The sequence below is a fragment of the Fukomys damarensis genome, unplaced genomic scaffold (assembly GCF_012274545.1).
Source record: "Fukomys damarensis isolate Sample0158 unplaced genomic scaffold, DMR_v1.0_HiC HiC_scaffold_9, whole genome shotgun sequence".
NCBI lineage: Eukaryota > Metazoa > Chordata > Mammalia > Rodentia > Bathyergidae > Fukomys > Fukomys damarensis.
In genome coordinates this window covers 45,430,989-45,450,767 of record NW_022900921.1, presented here as the reverse complement: position 1 = coordinate 45,450,767, position 19,779 = coordinate 45,430,989, and the positions used below count along the sequence as shown (strand labels likewise).

Genomic DNA, 19,779 nt, shown 5'->3' with positions numbered 1-19,779 from the left:
GCATATTAAAGGTTGGAAAAGTTGACAAAAACCAGTTTAATCAGTATGTAGCTCTGCTGCAGAAGTCTCTTAGATTGCTATGAAATGTGGCATTTACTAGGTGGGTATGAGGTAGTGTTCCTTCTAGTACTTACTATGTCAGTGATAAGAACAACCATGAAAAGGTAAGATAACCAGATGACCACATTCTTTATAAAGTCACATTGTTTTTCATAGTTCGACTGTAACTGGAATAAAATGGGAAGACACCTCAGCCAAGTACAGATTTATATTACACGATTTTTGCTGTTACAAAAAAAAATTAGTTTTTCAACAACTGCTTTGAAATTTTATATGTCAAGTAATCCTCTCCTTGTAATATAAATCTGCTAGTACAATGTATTGGATTGATTTTTAATTACTATCTTGAAACTTAAAGACTTATTGTCACTTTTAAATATCAGAAAACTGAGGTGTAGAGTCACCAGATAGATATAGTAATAGATAAAAACTGGTGGATCTAGGAGAGTAGAACCTGGACCCATTAGCTTTAAACTCAGGTTTCTTGCAGTACATCATTTACCCTCCTTTTCCAGATGATAATAATGACCCATAATGCAATGAAATTCAATGCCAAAAAACTTTTTTGACTGTCCATGTTGGGCAGTAAAGGCTGTGTGCAAAAGCATGCAGATGTACAGTTCCTGGGCCCAAGAAATGCATGGCATATTTAGGACATGGTATATGGGAAACATATACACATATGTGCATGCATGAAACAACTACAGAACAATTTTTGGCAATACACAAATAAGCACAAGAAAAAGCACAAAACATTTATGATGGATGGTGAATGCCATGTGATATTTTTTCCACAGAAAACCTCTCCCACAGACTAAGTCAACAATGTATTCAAATTAAAGTGAAGAGTATTCATCTTAATAAGATGAGGATTAATTTATTCAGTTTACCAATGAGCACACAAAACAAGAAACCCCAGCATTACAAAACCCATTACCTGTTAACGTTTCATCTCTTCCCATCCAGCGTCTGTAACACAGAGCCAAGTCCACTCTATAAATGACACACACAACCCCCAGGCACAAGACTGCCACAGAGACCACAATGGCTGCAATCATCCCTCCAGTGAAGACGTGGCCAGGGATATCAGCTGTGTCCACTGGCAAAAGAAACAGAACCAGAAGAAAAAAACTTTTGTCCAATGGGATATTAGTGGTGCCTTCTACCATTGTGTGTGGCTGTCAACCTTGACCTTTCTCATTAAGCCAGGGACCCACCCAATTGTCCACTGCCTGCTCGGTCCCTCACGTTCCTACTGTTAGTCCATAGTTCGGATGTTTCCAATTCTTAAGAGTAAATGTATTCAGGAACATTCAGAGACCTGAACTGAAAATACTGTGACATCTTCCATTTGTACCTGTGGGATTCAGATTTCTGGGCCAGTAACATAGTAGTGTGAGTTGTAACAGGACCAAGTATAAATCTCAGCTGGCAGATTGAGCAAACAGATGTGTATGGTTTTGAGAGGCAACATAGGACTGAGAGGGCATAGGGTTGGAAGCCTGACTCCATCAATTCATTTGCATTATAGGAAAGACCATGGAGAATGGAGGCTCCTCTGACTTAGTGTCTTCCAATGTAAAATGAAAATACATGGTTTGTTTCACTTACTGATGATGTTTGGGAGAGGAGTGAAAGAGATATTACACATAATGTAGTTAAATATGCCTGGCACATTATTCTCAGAATTTTAGCAAATTTTTGTATTCCTTTAGGACAATACTTACTTTTCCTAGACTGATTCAGTTTATGCTCACTATAGGCAAATATGAGACTGTACAGGAGCATAATATTTTAATATTTAACAATAAACTGGCAATGTGATAATAGTCATACTAACAAGACAGTGTATTTCCGCTCTGTGTTTCTTTTTTACTTGGAAGTTTTTACTTAATTGATATCAAGCTAATCATTCTTTATTTGTTCACATTTCACTAGGTCATTAAAATTATCATTTACAATACCCCAAGATTCAGATAGACTGCAGTTTGCCCTAAGTATACCTAATGCTGCAATGATCGATACATCACATTTTTCTGCTTTTGCTTTTCTTGGAAAAAATCTTAAAGGCGGGGATAGCTCTAGGTTAAAGTGTAAAAACCTCCTTCAAGCTTTTGCCAGCCTAGGTAGCACAATTTCTCATGATGATATTTCCAGTAAAACAAACTATTAGGATGCAAGTTAGCTACTAGGGTTACTTATAAATGAGTCTGGAATGAAGCCCAGTGCTGGGTTCCGGCATCTCTGAAAGGTGTACACACTCATGACTGTGGCTAGACATGTGTGCACACGTGCACACACACACACACAGGCTCACACATGCACACCCACATGGGGACCCATACTCCTCCAGGGCAGGGGTGGGCTGGGAGATGCTATACCCCAGCCTACATTTGTGGACTCAGAAGAAGGAAAAATGCTCAAGACAGGTGGCTGGTGGCCAGTGGATGCTGGGAAATGGAGGCAACACAGAAGATCAATTGAACAGGAGACCAGCTTGAGACCTAACTGAACAGGCTTTAGATATTATTGATATGGCTTATAATTTGGCTATTCATTAAAATAATGAGTCATTTCAAGGTCTAAGTGTGAATTGCTAAATGAGCCTTCAACTGGTGTACAGAGACAGACTTCCCTATGCCAACGGTCACAACTGAGATCTCAGTAAATGATGAGGTTGTGATGTCTCTAAAATCAAGCTAACACCAAAGCTGAAGAATTATAACTGTGCAACCACTCTCTAAGAGAAAATGTTAGTAAAAATAATGCAGGTGGCTTGTTAGTGACAATCTGCAAGATAGCACAGATGGTTTGTTAACCATGACCTGTCCTTCACAGGAATAGATAGTTACTGACCTTTTACAGGCTGGCTCATTAGTTCTGCTATTCCCTGCATCTGCCTTTACCCTCTTGTTGTGTGATCATACATACTGACTAATCCAGAGCCTGTGGTCTTAGCCAGGAGAGCTAAGATCAATTCCCAGCTCCCCAAGTAATAAACTATCATTCATTATTCTTTATTCCTGGTTCTTTGTATACTATTCTTTCATCTCCTGCTGTCCCCTCTTTCAGGTAACAGGGTCAGGCTATCAACCTGACATACCCAGATTTAAGAGATTTGAAAGTCTCTCATTCTCCAGTGCACGGGCCACAGCACACACAGCACAAGCAAACCCAATGGGACGAGGAGATAGATAGAAAAGGACCCTGTGACTCTAGAAGTAACCAGTCTTCATTTCATCACCTTTGCTGCTGTGTGGCCTTGGGTGGATTTGTCACCTATCAGAGAGCAGAGCTGAGATGGGTGCATTTCTGGAAGAGTGGAGCACAGAGTGTCACAGGACCAACACATGAAAGGTGCTGGCTAGCATGGAGACCACAGTTGGGACAGTAACGGCATCCAACAGGCACACACTGAGAGGCACATGGGCCCAGGACAGCACGGGGCAGGTGGCTTCTCACTGAGGCATGGTCCTCTGTGTGTGTGTGTGTGTGTGTGTGTGTGTGTGTGTGTGTGTCGCATGCTGTTTTTCTCTCCTGTCTTTGTATCTCTTTCTGTCTCTGTTTCTCTCTCTCTCTCTCTCTCTCTCTCTCTCTCTCTCTCTCTCTTCCCTCTTTCTGTTGACATCTTTCTGCCTCTGTTTGTCCCTCTTTCTCTCACCTCTCATTGTCTGTCTCTGTCTGTCTCTCCCTTTCTGTCTCTCAGATCATCACCATTCCTTCCACATCCAAGGAGTTGGTGGCCACTCCTGGGACTAAGCAGCGAGTGAGAGGTGACAAAAAGAAGCAGAGATTTTGGCTCTAGACTCAGCCACTCCTGAGCAGCCACTGAACCATAGAACCTGAAGTGGTGGTGCTGAGAGAAGATAGAGACAAGCCCGCCTACGGCTTTCTAGGAGGGCATCTCTGGAAACGTCAAGAACCCACGGGTCAGGTCCACTTAATGTCCATGGGCCCTGTCCAGGGGCTGCCCAGAGAAGGGGCCCCAGGCTCTCTTTGTGGAATAGATGGCCACACCCAGGGGCCCACTGAGGCCCAAGCCTGCTTGTGCTAGGTGCAGGCAACAGCTACGGGTGCAGGCTCCCCTGACGCCTATCTGCAAACTTCCCTGTGCTTATTCCAGTGAGAAGGTTGTTTAGCTGCTTCCCCTGAAACCCCTGTCCCCAGTATCTGAATCCCTGCGCTCTTGTCTCTGCATTGGTTTCAAATTTGCCTGGCTGGGATCAGGACACAGAGGATTCCAGCCAAGGTGGAGACCCAGTCTCAACACTGCTTTCCTGGGACACAAGTGAATCTGCCAACTTGTAGGAGCTTGGTTCCCAATGAGGACCTGGCAATCTCTGAGCACAGCAACCTTCCACGTCTCCACACACTTCTGTACACAAAATGCTCATACCTTTTCTCAACAAGATGAAGCTTTTGGTATCTGTGGTTCCTGCATTGACCACAGTGCAATTGTATAAAAAATTTAGATTGCTTTCAGTAACTTTCTGAATTCTCAGTATTTTGGAAGCATATGTTTTGCCTTCTGCAGTCCTGTAAGAGAAGAAAATAATTCAGTAAAAGGCTTGGTCACCAGCAAAGTTACCTGTGAGTGGGGAATCCATAAATGTAAGATATTCAAAGGCAGCAAGCACTTGGCTCTTTTGCACCTTCCCATTCTGGGGGCAACTTATACAATGGTCCTCCTGCAGCTTTGTGGAACATCAGAAGACAGCAACAGCCTTTTGCAGGCCTTCTGGGGGCAGTGTCGTCAACTCCCTAGATTTTTAAGTGGCTATAGAATAATGATACTATCAGAGTTTAGACTCAGAACATCCCCTAAAAGCCTCATGTATTCAGAGGAGGGCCTTTAAGGAGGTGATTGGGGCATGGGGGATTGCTGCACTCATCAGTGGATTCATCTACTACTGAGCTCAGTGGCAGAATGTGCTGTTGGGAGGCAGAGCCTGGTTGGAGGCAGTCACTGGGGTCGTGACTGGAAGGCACTTATCTCCATCCCGGGCTCCTCCCTTTTATCTCTGCTTCCTGACCACCACATAGCTCTCCTCCACTCTGGCCTTTCTGCCATGCCATCTGCCTTGAAGCCAGCCAACTACAGACTGAATCCTGTACAGCTGTGAGCCAAAATAAACCTTTTGTCCTTTTAATTGTGGATACTGGGTATTAGTTACTTTTCTTCTTGCTAAGACAAAAATACCTGACAGCCAAAGTTAAAGGAGGAAAGCTTTATGTAGCTCACAGTTTGTAGAGGTTTCAGTGCATAACTGGCTCACTCCAAAGCAGGGTGGCATCAATGAGGGGAAACATTTCAAGGCAGGCAGAAGGCTGCAAAGCAACAAGGATGACCATAGCTCTTGTTATATAAGGATTTCAGGCTACTTAGGGCCACTAGCACTCACACCCTTAATCCTCAAGCCTAGCACTGCACCATGAATACTCAGGAAAAGCCATGCCTATGACTGCATGAAGCTTTGAGGGGACATCTAGACACAAGCTGTAATAGATCTTGTGTCTCAGCATTAAAGAAAGTAATTAAAATAGATACTAAGTTGAAAATACCTGAAAATATCTTCACTCTCTGTCTCTCGTATTCTCTGTTATATTTCCTATCCCTTCCCTCCTAACAGCTTGGGGTTCTTTCCACAGTTCAGTCTTCATTAATGGTGAGAAGCCTACTTTATTAAGTTGCTTTCGTTACTATAATGAAATATATGAGTCGGGTTACTTTGTAGAGACAAGAAGTTTATTTAGCTCATAGTTTTGGAGGCTGAAATCCAAACAGCATGGAACAGAGAATGCAAGGATCCCTGCAGAGCTAAATCAATCAAGGTGTGTGTAATGATGTGTGTGGGCTCTTTCTCCCCCTTTCTTATAAAGCCACCAGAATTCAATTGTGGGACTCCACTCTCATGACTAATCCATTTTAATCATTCTCCAAAGCTCCTTCCCCAAATATCACAGCTTCTGCCTTCTTAACACTATTACCATAAAACAGGACTAAACTGGTGCAGGAGTCTGGGGAAGAAATTTTATTCAAACTATAGAAGCTGTGAACTGTTTAGCATAGGTACAGATTCAGGTCCAGTGTGTCCAAGCAGTCCCCATTATCATTAAGAAAAGGATCACTATTCTCTGACACCCAGGTACAGGACAAGTACCAGAAAATAACTGAGCTGTTCAGCAAGTACAAGAAAATAATTTGGGAGAACCACTGGCAGCAAGCTCCTTTCCTGTCCTTCCAAGGGCTCAAGTGATCCCACTGCTGATACAAGACAAGCACTGGTGCTTATGATAGTGACAGGCTGTAAGGTGCTGTGCCCATTAGCTCAGGCAGGTATGCTCCCTGTGTGCTCATCTGCCCACTAACAGCTGGCTGGAGTACATGGCACATGGAACCCAGCACAGCCAACAGCTGTCTCAGCACCTTCAAAACACAATTCTATATAGAGATCTCCCATTTGGAGAGATCACCTGAAACCCACAAAATCCAGAAGATTCAAAGGTTCCTTTGAGAAGCCGAGGGATGATGTTCATGGCTTGTGCTCCCAACGACAGGGAGCACCCTGCTCTCCCAACTTCAGCTACAGTTCTAAACTTGGTGAGCTGGTCTTCCATGCCTCCTAAGATGAGACACAGGTCATTAGAAAGGGGGTGGAAACTCTGATGGAGGATGGTTGCTGAGGAACAGCACTGTCATTGGAACAGCCAGGCCACTCATCTGAATACAATACCTGCTGGGCACTAAGCATCTGCCTGGTTTGGAGGAGCCAGACATTGCAGACAAGTGGCAGAGAGAATCGAGAGGATGCTATGATGGCAGCAAAGAATATACCAAAGAAAAGTAAAAAAAGCAGGGGAAAATCAGAAAGAGCAAGTGAGGAGCCAGAAACTTCAGGATTACTGCTCCTCAGAACCTGAATAATGCTAAGTACAATAATTACTCATTACATTAGGATCCAATATCATTCAGAAAAGATTAAATGACCATCTGCTTAGTATGGTTTTTTAACTGAGTCTGTGTGGACATTCCTTGGTGGAAGAATATAGGCTACTTAAGTACCAATGTGTGTGTTCTTTGGAACCTGTGTGGCACAGTAGTAAAGATAAAGCACTTAACATGTTCTTCAAACTCCAAGCCACTGCAGCCTAAGTAACTGTTCTTCTATAAGAAGCCTGGCAAAATACCACCACTTTCATCCTGACTGACTACAAGCTACTCTTATAAAGTGATGATAAAAACTACCATGGATGTTCTCATGGATCTTTTATGTAGCTCAGAACTTGCTAATAAATTTCTGTATAATCCAATTGAGGGTATGGTAATTATAATGATAAAATGTATATACTATAAATGTAAACTAACACAAAACACCACATCACCTACTTGAGAGTCCAGCATCTTTTATATCATGTATATGTACTGTGATCTTTACATACACTGTGTTATCTGTCATACATTACACATACATACCAAGGTGGTATTTTGTTGTCTTGATGCACATTAAGATGTAGTCCTTCTTCTTTTTGGAAGTTCCAGTAAAGATAGTCATTTTTATTCAGCAAAGCAGAGCAGTTGAGTTCTACATCTTCTCCTAGGTAAAAGTTGACAGCCATAATTTTCATTTTAGAAACCCTGATTTCCCACAGAGTTCAAATTAATATAACTGATGAACATAAATTTACTACAAAACACAGTGCTATATAGAAGAGAACAGATGTTTGTTTTTAAACTAAAAATAATAATACTAAAGCAGAGGAATTAGGTAGTAATGACAAGCCACCAGAAAAGTTGCAAATGGCTTTCTATATATATATTCTTTTAAATCAACTACTAAGACTTATGGTGCCTTGTGGCCTTTTATTTCAGCACACAATTGAGTAGATAGTTGAAGTCAACACTGTCAAACAACTTCTAGGACAACAAAATGGATAATTTACAAATAAATAACTAAAAACTAAAGTCCTCAAGGTATAGAAAAAATAAGTCGAAATAGTTAAGCTACACGTGTAGCCAGGAAATATTATTTCCAGAATGAATGATGATGGCTAGCCATTTTATTCCATGGAGCACTGTGCTTGGGTTGAAATAAACAGAAATATTCTCATAGGGAAATGAATCATAGGGGGACACTGACAGCTACAGAGGCTGGAAAGGATATTGCCAAGGGCTTGGGCTGGGAAAACGTGCCATCTCCTGACTACAGCCTTCTCCCCCACTGCCAGCCACCAGAGATTCAAGGTAAATCCAACCCACACACCTGTATCCCACAACCCAGCTTCATTCTGAGTGCACTCAGATACTCAACCCCTCATTCTGCCTCCCTAACAAAGGAAAGGGAAAATACTCAGAGGGAAAAAATAATACACATTACATTCACTCTGATTCACAAAGATCAACAACAATAAGAGACATGCAAAAAGGTAGAAAATGAAACAATTATTAAGAGAAAAAACAGATAATAGAAGTATACCCATAGATGACTGAGATGTTAGTTTTGGCAGATAAAGACTCTGAACAACTCTTTGAAAGAAAATAGAGGCAACAATGAACAAGTGCATAAATGATAGATATTTTTAATAAATAAGTGAGTTTTTGTTTTAAAAAATTGAAAATTAAGAAACACAAATAAGCCACAGGTGAAAGAAAAGATCACAACGGAAAATTTTTTAACATTTGGAATGGAATAATATAAAATTTGGCATACTAATTCTTACTGGAAATAGCTAAAATGGGATTCAGTAAAATGTAAAGTTTAACTTGTACATGGCACAACAGAAGACAATTGAAATTAATTCTTAACTCTCATTGTCAACAGTTAGAAAAGGAAGTAAAAGTTAAGATCAAGAATGGAAGGACCACCTGCCCCACAAGCACAAGGATCCAAGTTCGATCCCCAGTACCAAAAAATAGAACAGAAGGAAAGAAATAACAGATGTAAGGGTGGAAATCAATAAAAGTATGAAGCAGAAAGACCTCAAGTTCAAATGGCAAAGCACCTGACTTGCACCTGTGTATATTATTGTCTAAAGGACTGTGAATCCTGCTCGTCTTGCAAAGTGTGGCTTTGGAACATAATGCCCAACAGATTTGGAACCCCTCTCTGCCACATTCAATAGTTTAGCTTTGGATAAGGTATTTAGCCTTTCTGTCTGTCTTTTAATCCAGAACTCAGGGATAGTGCCTCTCGGAGTTGGTTTGAGGATTCAATTTCATGCTGCCTTTCCACTCGCTAGCACATTTAGCATATGTGGATTTATTTCTTTACTTTCCTTTGCCAAAGAAATTATTTAGTCAGACATGTTAGTTCATAAGATCTATCTAGATAAATCCTAAATATACAGTTAATTTGGTCCTCTGATTGGAGGTGAATCAGTGAATCTAATATTCAAACCACAAAGCAAATTTGAATCAACTCCCTGAAGTGTTATCACTGAGTTTTCATATTGTACACCTAAAATGTACCAAAAAACATAGCTAAAAAAAGAAATAAACACAGAGATGAGTGACAGAACTGGACTCTACAAACAACATGAGGTTCCACTGTCTTTGAACAGATCATTCTTTTAATCATCCCCACAGTGGCAACACTCAAATAGTGATATGCTTTTTAATGTTGGGCACTAAATATGGAATATGTTGTGAAGACAGTGTTGAGACCATGAGAATCAGATTTACCCTCTGAAAACTGAAGTGTGTCCCCCACTCATGAATACAAAGATTGCGTATGTTGAGACATACCTAATTCCACTTCAATTCTAGTCAGCTGTGGCCCAAGAACAACTGGAATGACATCACTGCGCTCTAAAATTAGAAGAAGAAAAGAGGAACACATTAGTTTTTCCTTGAATTTCTCTAAGACAAGCATCTGTTACCAAGTGCTCACCCTGTGTAACAAAGAGCACTTTGTTACAGTACACTGAAGTATAGTAGTTCCCTCATATCTGTTTTTGCATTCTGCATTTCCAGCTGCTCAAGGTCAACAGTAGTCAAAAAATACTGAATAGAAAAATCCCAAAGTAAACAGCTCATAAGTCACCAACTGCACACCATTCTGAGAAGTATGTGGGGTGGGGGTGGGCATCCCACACCTTCCTATTCCATCTAAACCAGTGGGAATGTGAAGTTGAGGATCTTAGGGGGAAGAATGATACCTGGAATTTAATATTTTGGAATGCAGGGATTCAAGTATAGGATGACCAGGCCACAGCTATGGCAGGTAGAATAATAGCACCTCTCCAAAGTAAACTCATCCTAATCTTCAGATCCTGTGAATATGGGGTGCTACAATGGTGGGCAGTTGGAAAGTTCCCTCCAAAACTCATGCTGAATGTTAACTGCCACTGCAACAGGATTAAGAGGTGGGCATTTCAGTGAGGTTTAGGTCAGGAGGGCTCCACCCTCAAGAACTGGCTAGTGCCATACTGCAAGAGTAGGGTAGTTACTGAATTGCTGGAATAAGTTAGTTATTGAGGGTATGGGTTAGTTATAGGAGAAGTGGGTTTGTTAATGCAGGAGTGGCTCAGTAATTGCAGGAGGAGGTTAGTTGTTGTGGGAGAATGAGTCTCCCTTCCATTTTCTCTCACTCTCAACCATACTCATTTGCCCTTCAGCCAAGTCATGACACACACGGAGCCCTCACCAAATATGAGTTCCAAGACACTACAGCTGGAAGTTAAAGGAATCTCCATCATTTACACATTACCCAGTGTGTGGTACTCTGTTAGAGAAGAGGAAACAGACTAAGACACGGCCAGAAAGTTCTGCAGATATGACTAAGTCAAGGGTCTTGGAATGGAGGGATTGTCCTGGATGATTGTCCAGGTGGATCCCAAATGCAGTCACATCTCTCCTCAGAGACACAGAAAGCTCAAAGTCAGTCATAAAAGGACAGGAAGTGATGAGACAGAGGGAGGAAGGGAGGCAGGCCATGCTGGAGACTGATATGTTGAGCTGACAAGTTCAGGCTGCCTCTGGAAGCCAGGAAAGGCCAAGAAGTCTCTTCTCCCCCTAGAACCTCCAGAAGAAACTCAGTCCTTCTGAAACTTTATTTTATCTCTCTAAATTCACTCAGAAATCTGAACTCCAGAATTGCAAAAAAAGAAGGAATGTAAGTTGTTTGAGGACACTAAGTTTGGGGTGCTTGGTTAGAGTGGCAATTCATGGTTGTACAGATGTGTGCATGGATAGTTGGGGTGCAGAGGGAAAATGTTACTGAAGCAGAGGGATCAGAACCCTGTGAGCCTTGGATTTTGTTGACTGAGTCATATACCAGTCCCCAGGATGATGAAAGAAATGTGTAGCATGGACAAGCCATCCATCTTCAAATAAGAGAAATAGCTTTCATTCTAAGACAGGACCAGACAATCTGAGAAGTCCCTAATGGCAAACAAAAGCAGGAGGCAGGAGCAATAAGATACCGTGTTGGGACTCAATGGGAAAAAAGACTTTTGAACTGCCAGAATCAAAATGTGATTTATTAATTTCCTTGGAAGTTCCCAGGACAGGTCTGGATGGACAGGCATGGGCTATACCATGTGAAGGAACACCTTACAGGGCGGGGTGTAGTTAAGTTACCCTAAGGTCTCTGACACTCAAAGGTCCGTGCTTTTGTTTTCCATTACACCGAGTCTGGATTCATGGCAATCCACACTACATGCCACCTTTTCTTCTGGTCAACCTGAAAGTGCCCCTTACAAACCACATTGCCAGCCCCCTTATCTGGGGCCTGTCCTGTGGAGATGCTTTTCCACCCTGACCCAGCTCAAGGGGAGCCTGTGTCTGTCTGTCCTGCTGCCAACCACACTTCTAAGCCTCACATATGACTCCATTTTATAACATTCCATGCCATTGCTCGTTGCCTCCCTGGATTACCCTGCAACTCCTGGAGGATGATGGTATATTACTTCTTTCATTCCACATTCCCCTGCTTACCTTGCCTCCCAGTCTATTGACAGTCTATTGATGATGGATGTCTCGGATAAATATTTAGGCTTGCAATAAATATTGGAGTGAAAACAAAAGTACAACAAAATTACACCGTTTCTTTAAAAAAAAAAAAAAAGACTTGTGAAGGTCACCCATGCAAACCTTGATTTGCTGCGAAAACTTTTTAAGCCAGGTGGACAGCGCCAAAATGAAGATTATAAGCCTAGTACTTGAACTAGCAATATAGTTAAAGCTGCTCCATTTTAGTGGCTTTAAAAGAAACACAGTTATGAGTTCTACATGATTCTGAGACTTCTTACCTCTAAGTATCGTTATATTGAGGGTGTCAGTGATGTTGTACAGTTTCCCATTACGAAGAAGTGAAAACACACAGGAGTAATAGCCCTGGTCTTTAAACTCTGCTTTCTTCAGTATGGGCTTTAGATAGGATAGATTGCTTTTGCTTATCTTTTCGCAGTCCTGTTTTTCAAAAAATAAGTAAAGGAGTATTTGTATATTACAATCATTCACATTGTTAAATTTAAGGTTTCAGAGGAAAAGGAAAAGAGAATGAACCAAGCATCCTTGTGATTGGCAGTGCTTGTCTTGGAGCCAGGAATGGTTTCCCTGGATGGCTACTCTTGCTGTCATTCTCAATACAGAAGACAGGGGCCTGGAGTCATCTTTACTTTCTTTCAGTCAGGGGGAGGGAGGGAGGGAGAGAGAGAGAGAGAGAGAGAGAGACCACTACAATAATAAAATTCTTGCTTGGGTCAAAACATGCTGCACAAGTCTATTTCATAACACATTCAGTCCAATTCTGTGTACTAAAAGGGTAGTTGGGGTCAAAGCAGATTCCTCAGAAGTGAGTACCTAGCTGCTCCAAACCTGTCCTATACCAGAAGACAGAATATGGACTTGAAAGTTACCAGCAATATTCAGAGCCCTGGGTACACCAGACTCTCTCTCTATCTCTCACTCTCTCTCACAATTCCCATATGTGTCATAGGAACAAAAGATCTTAATAAAGCCACCTTCTTGAATCCAACCATCTGTCACCCACAGTGGGTAGGTACTGAAGCAGCCCAGGGACCCAATGGGACAATGGGTTCTGAGTGGCTAACCTGACCAGGCCACACTTCCTGCAGATGTCAGACAAGAGGACTCAGCCCACAGGCCTCTCCTACAGATAGGCCAAGCCACTTGCCACTGGGCCAGACCTAGACCAGGTGTAGAACAGGCTTGAGAGGCTTCACACATGTCCTGTGCCCACACTGAGGATACTGTCACCTGGGGGAGAAAGCAGCACATCAACCCAGGACTGGATCATATGTTTAGAAAGCATTTCAGAGAAGAGGTTTTCTTGAAAAACTGCCAGGAAACAGTGTTGGGACAACAGCTCCAAATGAAAGTTTCACGGACACCATAGCCAGTGGCTGCCACTTGCCTAAGGTCTGTTCTTGCCACCCCCTCTCACAGCCCTGCAGCGGCCAGCACAAAGCTACACCAGGCAGAGCTGGTCCTCGACAGGCACCACTCAGCTTGAGTTGTGTCTGCGGTGTCCATGCGCATGTGTTTGCACACACGCACACACTAGATGGGTGCACTCACATATGCATATGCAGTCCAACAAGATCAAGGTACAACAGCTAAGAAAGCAAAGAAGATGCCCAAGCGACCAACAAAAGAAGAAGAAGGTAAAATGAATAATTTTTAAATTTATTATTAAGAAAAGAAATGGAAAAAAATGAAGAGTTTGAGAAAGTCTCCATGTCGTATTTTTGTGTACATTTGTTTTGCTTTTTGATACAGAGTCTCGCTCTGTATAGTCCCAGCTGGGCTCACATTCATTATACTCCCTAAACTGTGCAGAGTAACTTTGAACTCCTCATCCTCCTGCCTCAGCCTCCTAAGTGTTGGAATAACAGCCACCTGTCATCACAGCTGGGAATGTCAAGTCTTTAAACACTATAAAATTCCTATTTCCTGGTCTGGAGGAGATGTGAGGAAGAGGGATTCCTGTACTACACCGCTCCTTGGAGATGAGTTTGACGATGTGAAGCAAAAGCCCTAAACATGTAATTAGACTTTGATCCAGTAATTTTACATTTATGGAGTTGGTCAAAATATTAATCGCATAAATAACCAAAGACTTTTAGAAATAATCATATTTAATAAAAGTTTAAAATGGGACACTCACAAATGTCTGAAAACAGGGATGCTTTTGATGAAATAAGAAACAATCCCATTTGGAAAAAATGTTTAAATATGTGGGAGAATTGCTACATGTGATGTCAGGTGGATAAAAGAAAGACACAAGCAGTAAAATAAACCACTTTCTAGAGAGTAGATGTGATTACAAGCAGTTAGATAAAAGAAACAAATTACATGCAAAGGAAAGCCCATTAGAATCACAACAGACTTTTCAACACTAACCCTCAAGTCAAGGAGAGACAGGAGTGAGGTATGTCAGCCCTAAAAGAAAACAACCTCCAACCTAGGGTGATGTATCCTGCATTGTCTGCAAAGAAGATAGCTACCCCTGCTTTTTTTCTGGGTTCCTGTTGCATGGAGAACTGTTTTCCATCCTTTTACTTTCAGTCTATGAATTTCTTTTTCAAGTAGGTGTGTTTCTTGTATACAACATATTGTTGGATTTTGCTTCTTAATCCATTCTGCCAGTCTATTTCTGTTGATTGGTGAATTGAGGCCACTGACATTGACAGTTATAACTGATATGTATTGACTTATCATTGTCACATTATTTTCCTGTTGTTGGTTCTTTTTTATTTTTCTCCCTCTCACTTTAAATTTTTACCTATTGGATTTGCTCTGTTGGGCCTCATATAGTTGTGACCTTCATTGTCTTTTTCTAGGATATTATTTAGAATTGTTTGGAGTGCTGGTTTGGTATCATGATGCAGAAATTAAAGAAGAAATTAGATAGTTTTTATAATTTAATGACAAGGCCAGTACAACATACAGGAATTTATGGGATACAATGAAAGCAGTTTTATGGGGGAAATTCATAGCAGTAAATGCCCACACTAGGAAAACAGAGCAAGCTCAAATAAACAACTTAATGTTGAATCTTTAACTCCTAGAAAAAGAAGAGCAAGAGAAACCCAAAGCTCATATAAGGGAGGAAATTATGAAGATCAGAGCAGAAATCAATGCAATGAAGACTAAGAGAATGATTGAAAAAAATCAATGAATCAAAAAGTTGATTTTATAGAAAGAATAAATAAAACAGATAAACCCTTAGCTAACCTTATCAAAAAAGGAAAGAAAAGGCTCAAATTCATGCAATTAGGAATTAAAATGGTGAAGTCACAACAGATCCAGCAAAAATTCAGAGGATCATAAATACCTACTTCAAGAACCTGTACTCTAATAAGATAGAGAACACAGAAGAAATGGACAGATATCCAGATATATATGAATTACCAAAGTTGAATGAAGAAGATATAAAAATTCTAAATGCCCCAATTATAATCAGAGAAATTGAAAATGTAATTAAAAATTTACCAACAAAGAAAAGCCCACGTCCTGATGGCTTCACTGCTGAATTCTACAAGACATTTAGAGAAGAACTATTACCACCACTCTTTAAATTTTTCAATGAAATTGAAAGAGAAGCAATACTTCCAAATTCATTCCTGGAAGCAAGTATTACTTTGAGTCTAAAACCAGGGAAAGACCCAGCCAAAAAAGAGAACTACAGGCCAATCTCCCTAATGACCATAGATGCAAAAATCCTCAATAAGATACTGGCAAATGAATACAGAGAGACATCAAGAAGATTGTACACCCTGACCAAGTCAGATTTATCATAGAGATGCAAAGATAGTTCAACATATGTAAATCAATACATGTAATACACTATATTAACAGTCAAGGACAAAGTCACATCTTGAGGACATAAGAAAATGGAAAGACATCCTTCGTTCCTGGGTAGAAAGAGTCAATGTAATGAAAAGAGCCATACTCCTTAGAGCTACTGTGATACAGCATGGTATTGGCAAAGAAACAGTCCCGAGGATCAGTGGAGCAGATTAGAAGATGCAGAAATAACTCCTAACACACTCAGCTACCTCACCTTTGACAAAAGGAGCCACACACCCTCAGTGGAGGAAAGATGGCCTCTTTAATCAATAGTGTTGGAAAAACTGGATTTCAAGTTGTCAAAGATTAAAACTAGACCCCTACCTTTCACCGTGCACTGAAATAAAATCCAAGTGAATTAAAGGTCTACATATTATAACAGAAACACTAAACTTGCTGGAAGATAAGTTATGTAGAACTCTTGAAGGTATCGGCATAGGAGAAGACTTTATGAACAAATCCTCACACAAAGATTCAACAACTGGGATTTCTTCTTTTTTATAAGCTTCTGCACTGCAAGAGAAATCACCAGCAGAGCTAAGAACCCACAAAATGGAAAAAAAAATTACGAGCCATTACTCAAACAAAGGTCTACTATGTAGAATATCAAAAGTACTCAAAAAAAATCACACCCCCTAAATATAAAGACCTAATTCAAAAATGGGCATCTGAAATGAACAGACATTTTTCAGACAAACAAGTAAAAGCAGCAAATAAACATGAAAAAATGTTCAACATCACTGATCATTCCAGAGATACAGATTCCACCTCACCCCAGAAAGAATAGCTGCTCTCAAGAAATCAATCAATAACAAATGCTGGCAGGGCTGTGGGAAGAAAGGAACCCTTCTCCACTGTTGGTGGGAATGCAGACTGGCCCAACCACTTGTGTGAATCAATATGGAAATACCTCAAACAACTAGGATTAGAAGTCCCTTTTGACCCAGCTATTCCCCTGCTGGGTATCTTCCCAAAATAATTAAAATAATCACACCACAGCGATATATGCTCAGCCATGTTTTTAGCAGCACAGTTTGTAATAGCTAAAATTTGGAAACAGCCCTTGCCCATCACCTGGAGACTGGATAGACATGTGTGTTTTTTTTTAATAAAATGGAGTACTACTCATTCATAAAGGATGAGAAACTAGAGATATTTATAGCTAAGTGGATGCAAATTGAGGCCATATTCTTAAGTGAAATTAAAAAGTCACGCGTGAGTAAATAGTTTCTATGGTGTGAAAAACTAAAAGTGTAAATAAGGATCAAAATGTATAATTGATATTGTGTAATAGAAAGAAAAGGTCTAAAAGAGTAGAGGAAGTGAGAGGGGTAGGAGAAAGGGAAAAAGGGAAAAGAAAAATATGTGAATTGGAAAAATATGGAAACAATATCTTTATAAACAGGGAAGAGTGGAGGGGCTCAAGGGAGGGCTGGGGAATGGAGAAAAATAAGAACCAAGACCTGTCATGTCAAGGTACAAGATCCCAATGATGAATGTAACTGTATTGTATACCTGAAATGTACCAATAAACTTAATAAAGATAAAAAGAGAGTAGATGTGACATTGACACAGAAAAGAAAAAAAAGTGTCTTATATGATAATTGGTGATTCTGGTTTTCTTCATTATTTTTCCATCTTCCAGCTTTACAAAGTGAGCTTCTGTATTCAAAAAACATGTAAAATGTCAGTTTTACATTTTAAATATATGTAAAGGAAGAAAATGAAATACCTGAAACCAGCATTCCTCACAATTAATCATTGGAAGAGGAGGCTGAGGTAGGAGGATCATGAGTTCAAGCCCAACCTGGACAACAGTGACTAAGCAAGACTCTGTGTCAAAATAAAAAGGTTTGTGAAGATTTGGATCTAAAAAATCTCCCCAAAACATCATTGAAGGGGGCTTTGTAAGGTGACTGGACCGTCAGTGCTCAACACATCAGTGGATTCATCTACGGAGGAGCTCGTGGCTGAATGTGTTCTGCGGTTGGAGGTCTCTGGCTGTCACCTGAAAGGCTGTGTTCTCCTCCCAATTTCTGTCTCTTTTCTCTGCCTCCATGAGATGAGCAGCTGTCCTCCACCAGGCCCTTTCTGCCATGCAATTGGTGCCTTGGAGCCAGTAGGCTTCAGATCCCCCTCCCCAAACTATGAGCAAATAACTCTCTGCTCCTTGACACCACAGGAGGCAGTGTTTCCTCCCAGCAATGGGAGAGGAGGAAAAGTAACCACAGGCTGGGGATGTGGTGCATGATTGCTCTACGTTCAACCCCCAGCATTACAAAATGACTAATAATAAATTAAGTGATGAGTTAATAATCGATCAGTGAATGAATGAAAGAGAAGGAAAATGAAGGAAAGGCAGAAGAGGGGAAGCAGCTACCACTTACAACCCCCGAATACTACAAGAGTCAGGCCAAGCCAGCTGTGTGGGGTAAACAGCTTGTTTGTTGGGAAAACAAAGATTCCAGGGCCATCACATTCCTCATTTTGGAATTTCATCTTTTCTATGATGCCTTAGGCTGACACAGTTTAGAAGTCCTACCTTGTACAGTGCCGTTCTGTGAATCAGTTCTTTATAGTAATTATTATTACAGGTTATCTGCAAAGACTTTGTAACTCCCACAGTTTTACTTTTTACTTGTTTTTCAGTAAAACAGCTGTGTTTATCCCTTCTGGTAACATTTATCATCCATTTCCGAGTCTCGTGTCTATTAAATAAAAGTGTAAAGGTATTTTTTATTACTACAGAGACACTGCAAGGATCACCCATGTAGTAACCAATCCATACATTTTTCCTGATTTCTACATAAAGAAATTGATTCATTGAGGTCTGAACGCTGTTCTGCCTCGTATCTTGGTTCAGAGGAGCAAGAAATTTAACAACTATCATGAGTTAAAGATGAAAACTTGAGCAGTCTACACACACATGCACGCACACATGCACATACCAACATGTACTGCATGCATACACACATATACATTCCTAAAATATTACAGGATTGTAGTGGTAATGGGTGATTTCTATGCATCCAGTCTGGTAATTTACCTGCCCCATACAAAACTACAAAAGCTTACTCACCTGAGCTGGTGTGAGCGGGCGCGCGCACACACACACACACACACACACACACACACACACATGCAAACCCACCTGTAGCAAACACAGGCTGCTGCTTATAGGCTGCACTGAGGATCCCCGCCCATCCCATGCTCTAAGTGTTCCCAACAGCCCACTCCATGTAGAACCTTCACTGTCAAAGACAGGGTCACCACAGCTCCCCTCACGCCAGTCCCCACAGCCTGCAGTTTCATCACCAAACCCAGTCGGGGACACAGTCTTTTCCGTGCCCTCTCCTGTCCACCATCCTACGTCTCTTAGACTCCTCTCCATCCTTCCTCTCGGATGGCCCCAATTTGCTTCCTAACCCTGCTGTGTTCTCCATCTCCACCTCAGAACAGTGGCAAATGTCCTCTGTCCCTTTCATTTGTAAGGAGGCCACAGGTGGTCTGCTCTATACCTCGGTTCACTTTCTGCTCCACCAGACCCCTGGGTTCCTTCAAATCACACCTTCATTCAGTCAGAGTTCAGAAAGGGGTGGGGTCTGTTGTTGGCTTCCTCTACTCTGTTCACTGTCTTCACTCTTCCTTAACTGGCTATGAAAACATCCAGTTGTGCCCCATTTCTATAATTATCACTGTTAAAAGGTCACATAAAATGTACTAGATCTTCAAAAGAGTTTTGTAATTTCTTTCTGACTCGCAGGAGTTTCTATGTATAAAAACAGAAATTCATGACCTCATTTGGTGTGGAATCACAGAAATGATACCGAGGTTTCATTATGCGCTTGTTCTCTCTCTCTCTCTCTCTCTCTCTCTCTCTCTCTCTCTCTCCTCTCTCTCTCTCT

At 41.1% G+C, this 19,779-nt stretch overlaps 1 protein-coding gene across 2 annotated transcripts in view; it reads right to left on the bottom strand.

The window, feature by feature from the left end:
- The window catches only part of Il18r1 (interleukin 18 receptor 1), a 35,337-nt gene that overhangs the window by 4,089 nt on the left and 11,469 nt on the right, over window positions 1-19,779 (bottom strand). Inside the window, exons 4-9 of one of the 2 annotated variants that reach the window (XM_019208647.1) lie at window positions 18,417-18,582; window positions 12,310-12,469; window positions 9,803-9,865; window positions 7,535-7,655; window positions 4,457-4,596; window positions 998-1,159 (exon numbers count right to left, since the gene is read on the bottom strand). In XM_019208647.1, the coding sequence (XP_019064192.1) occupies window positions 998-1,159; window positions 4,457-4,596; window positions 7,535-7,655; window positions 9,803-9,865; window positions 12,310-12,469; window positions 18,417-18,582 (812 nt within the window). The remainder of the gene's footprint in view (window positions 1-997; window positions 1,160-4,456; window positions 4,597-7,534; window positions 7,656-9,802; window positions 9,866-12,309; window positions 12,470-18,416; window positions 18,583-19,779) is intronic. The other variant, XM_019208649.1, reaches the window with a different exon arrangement.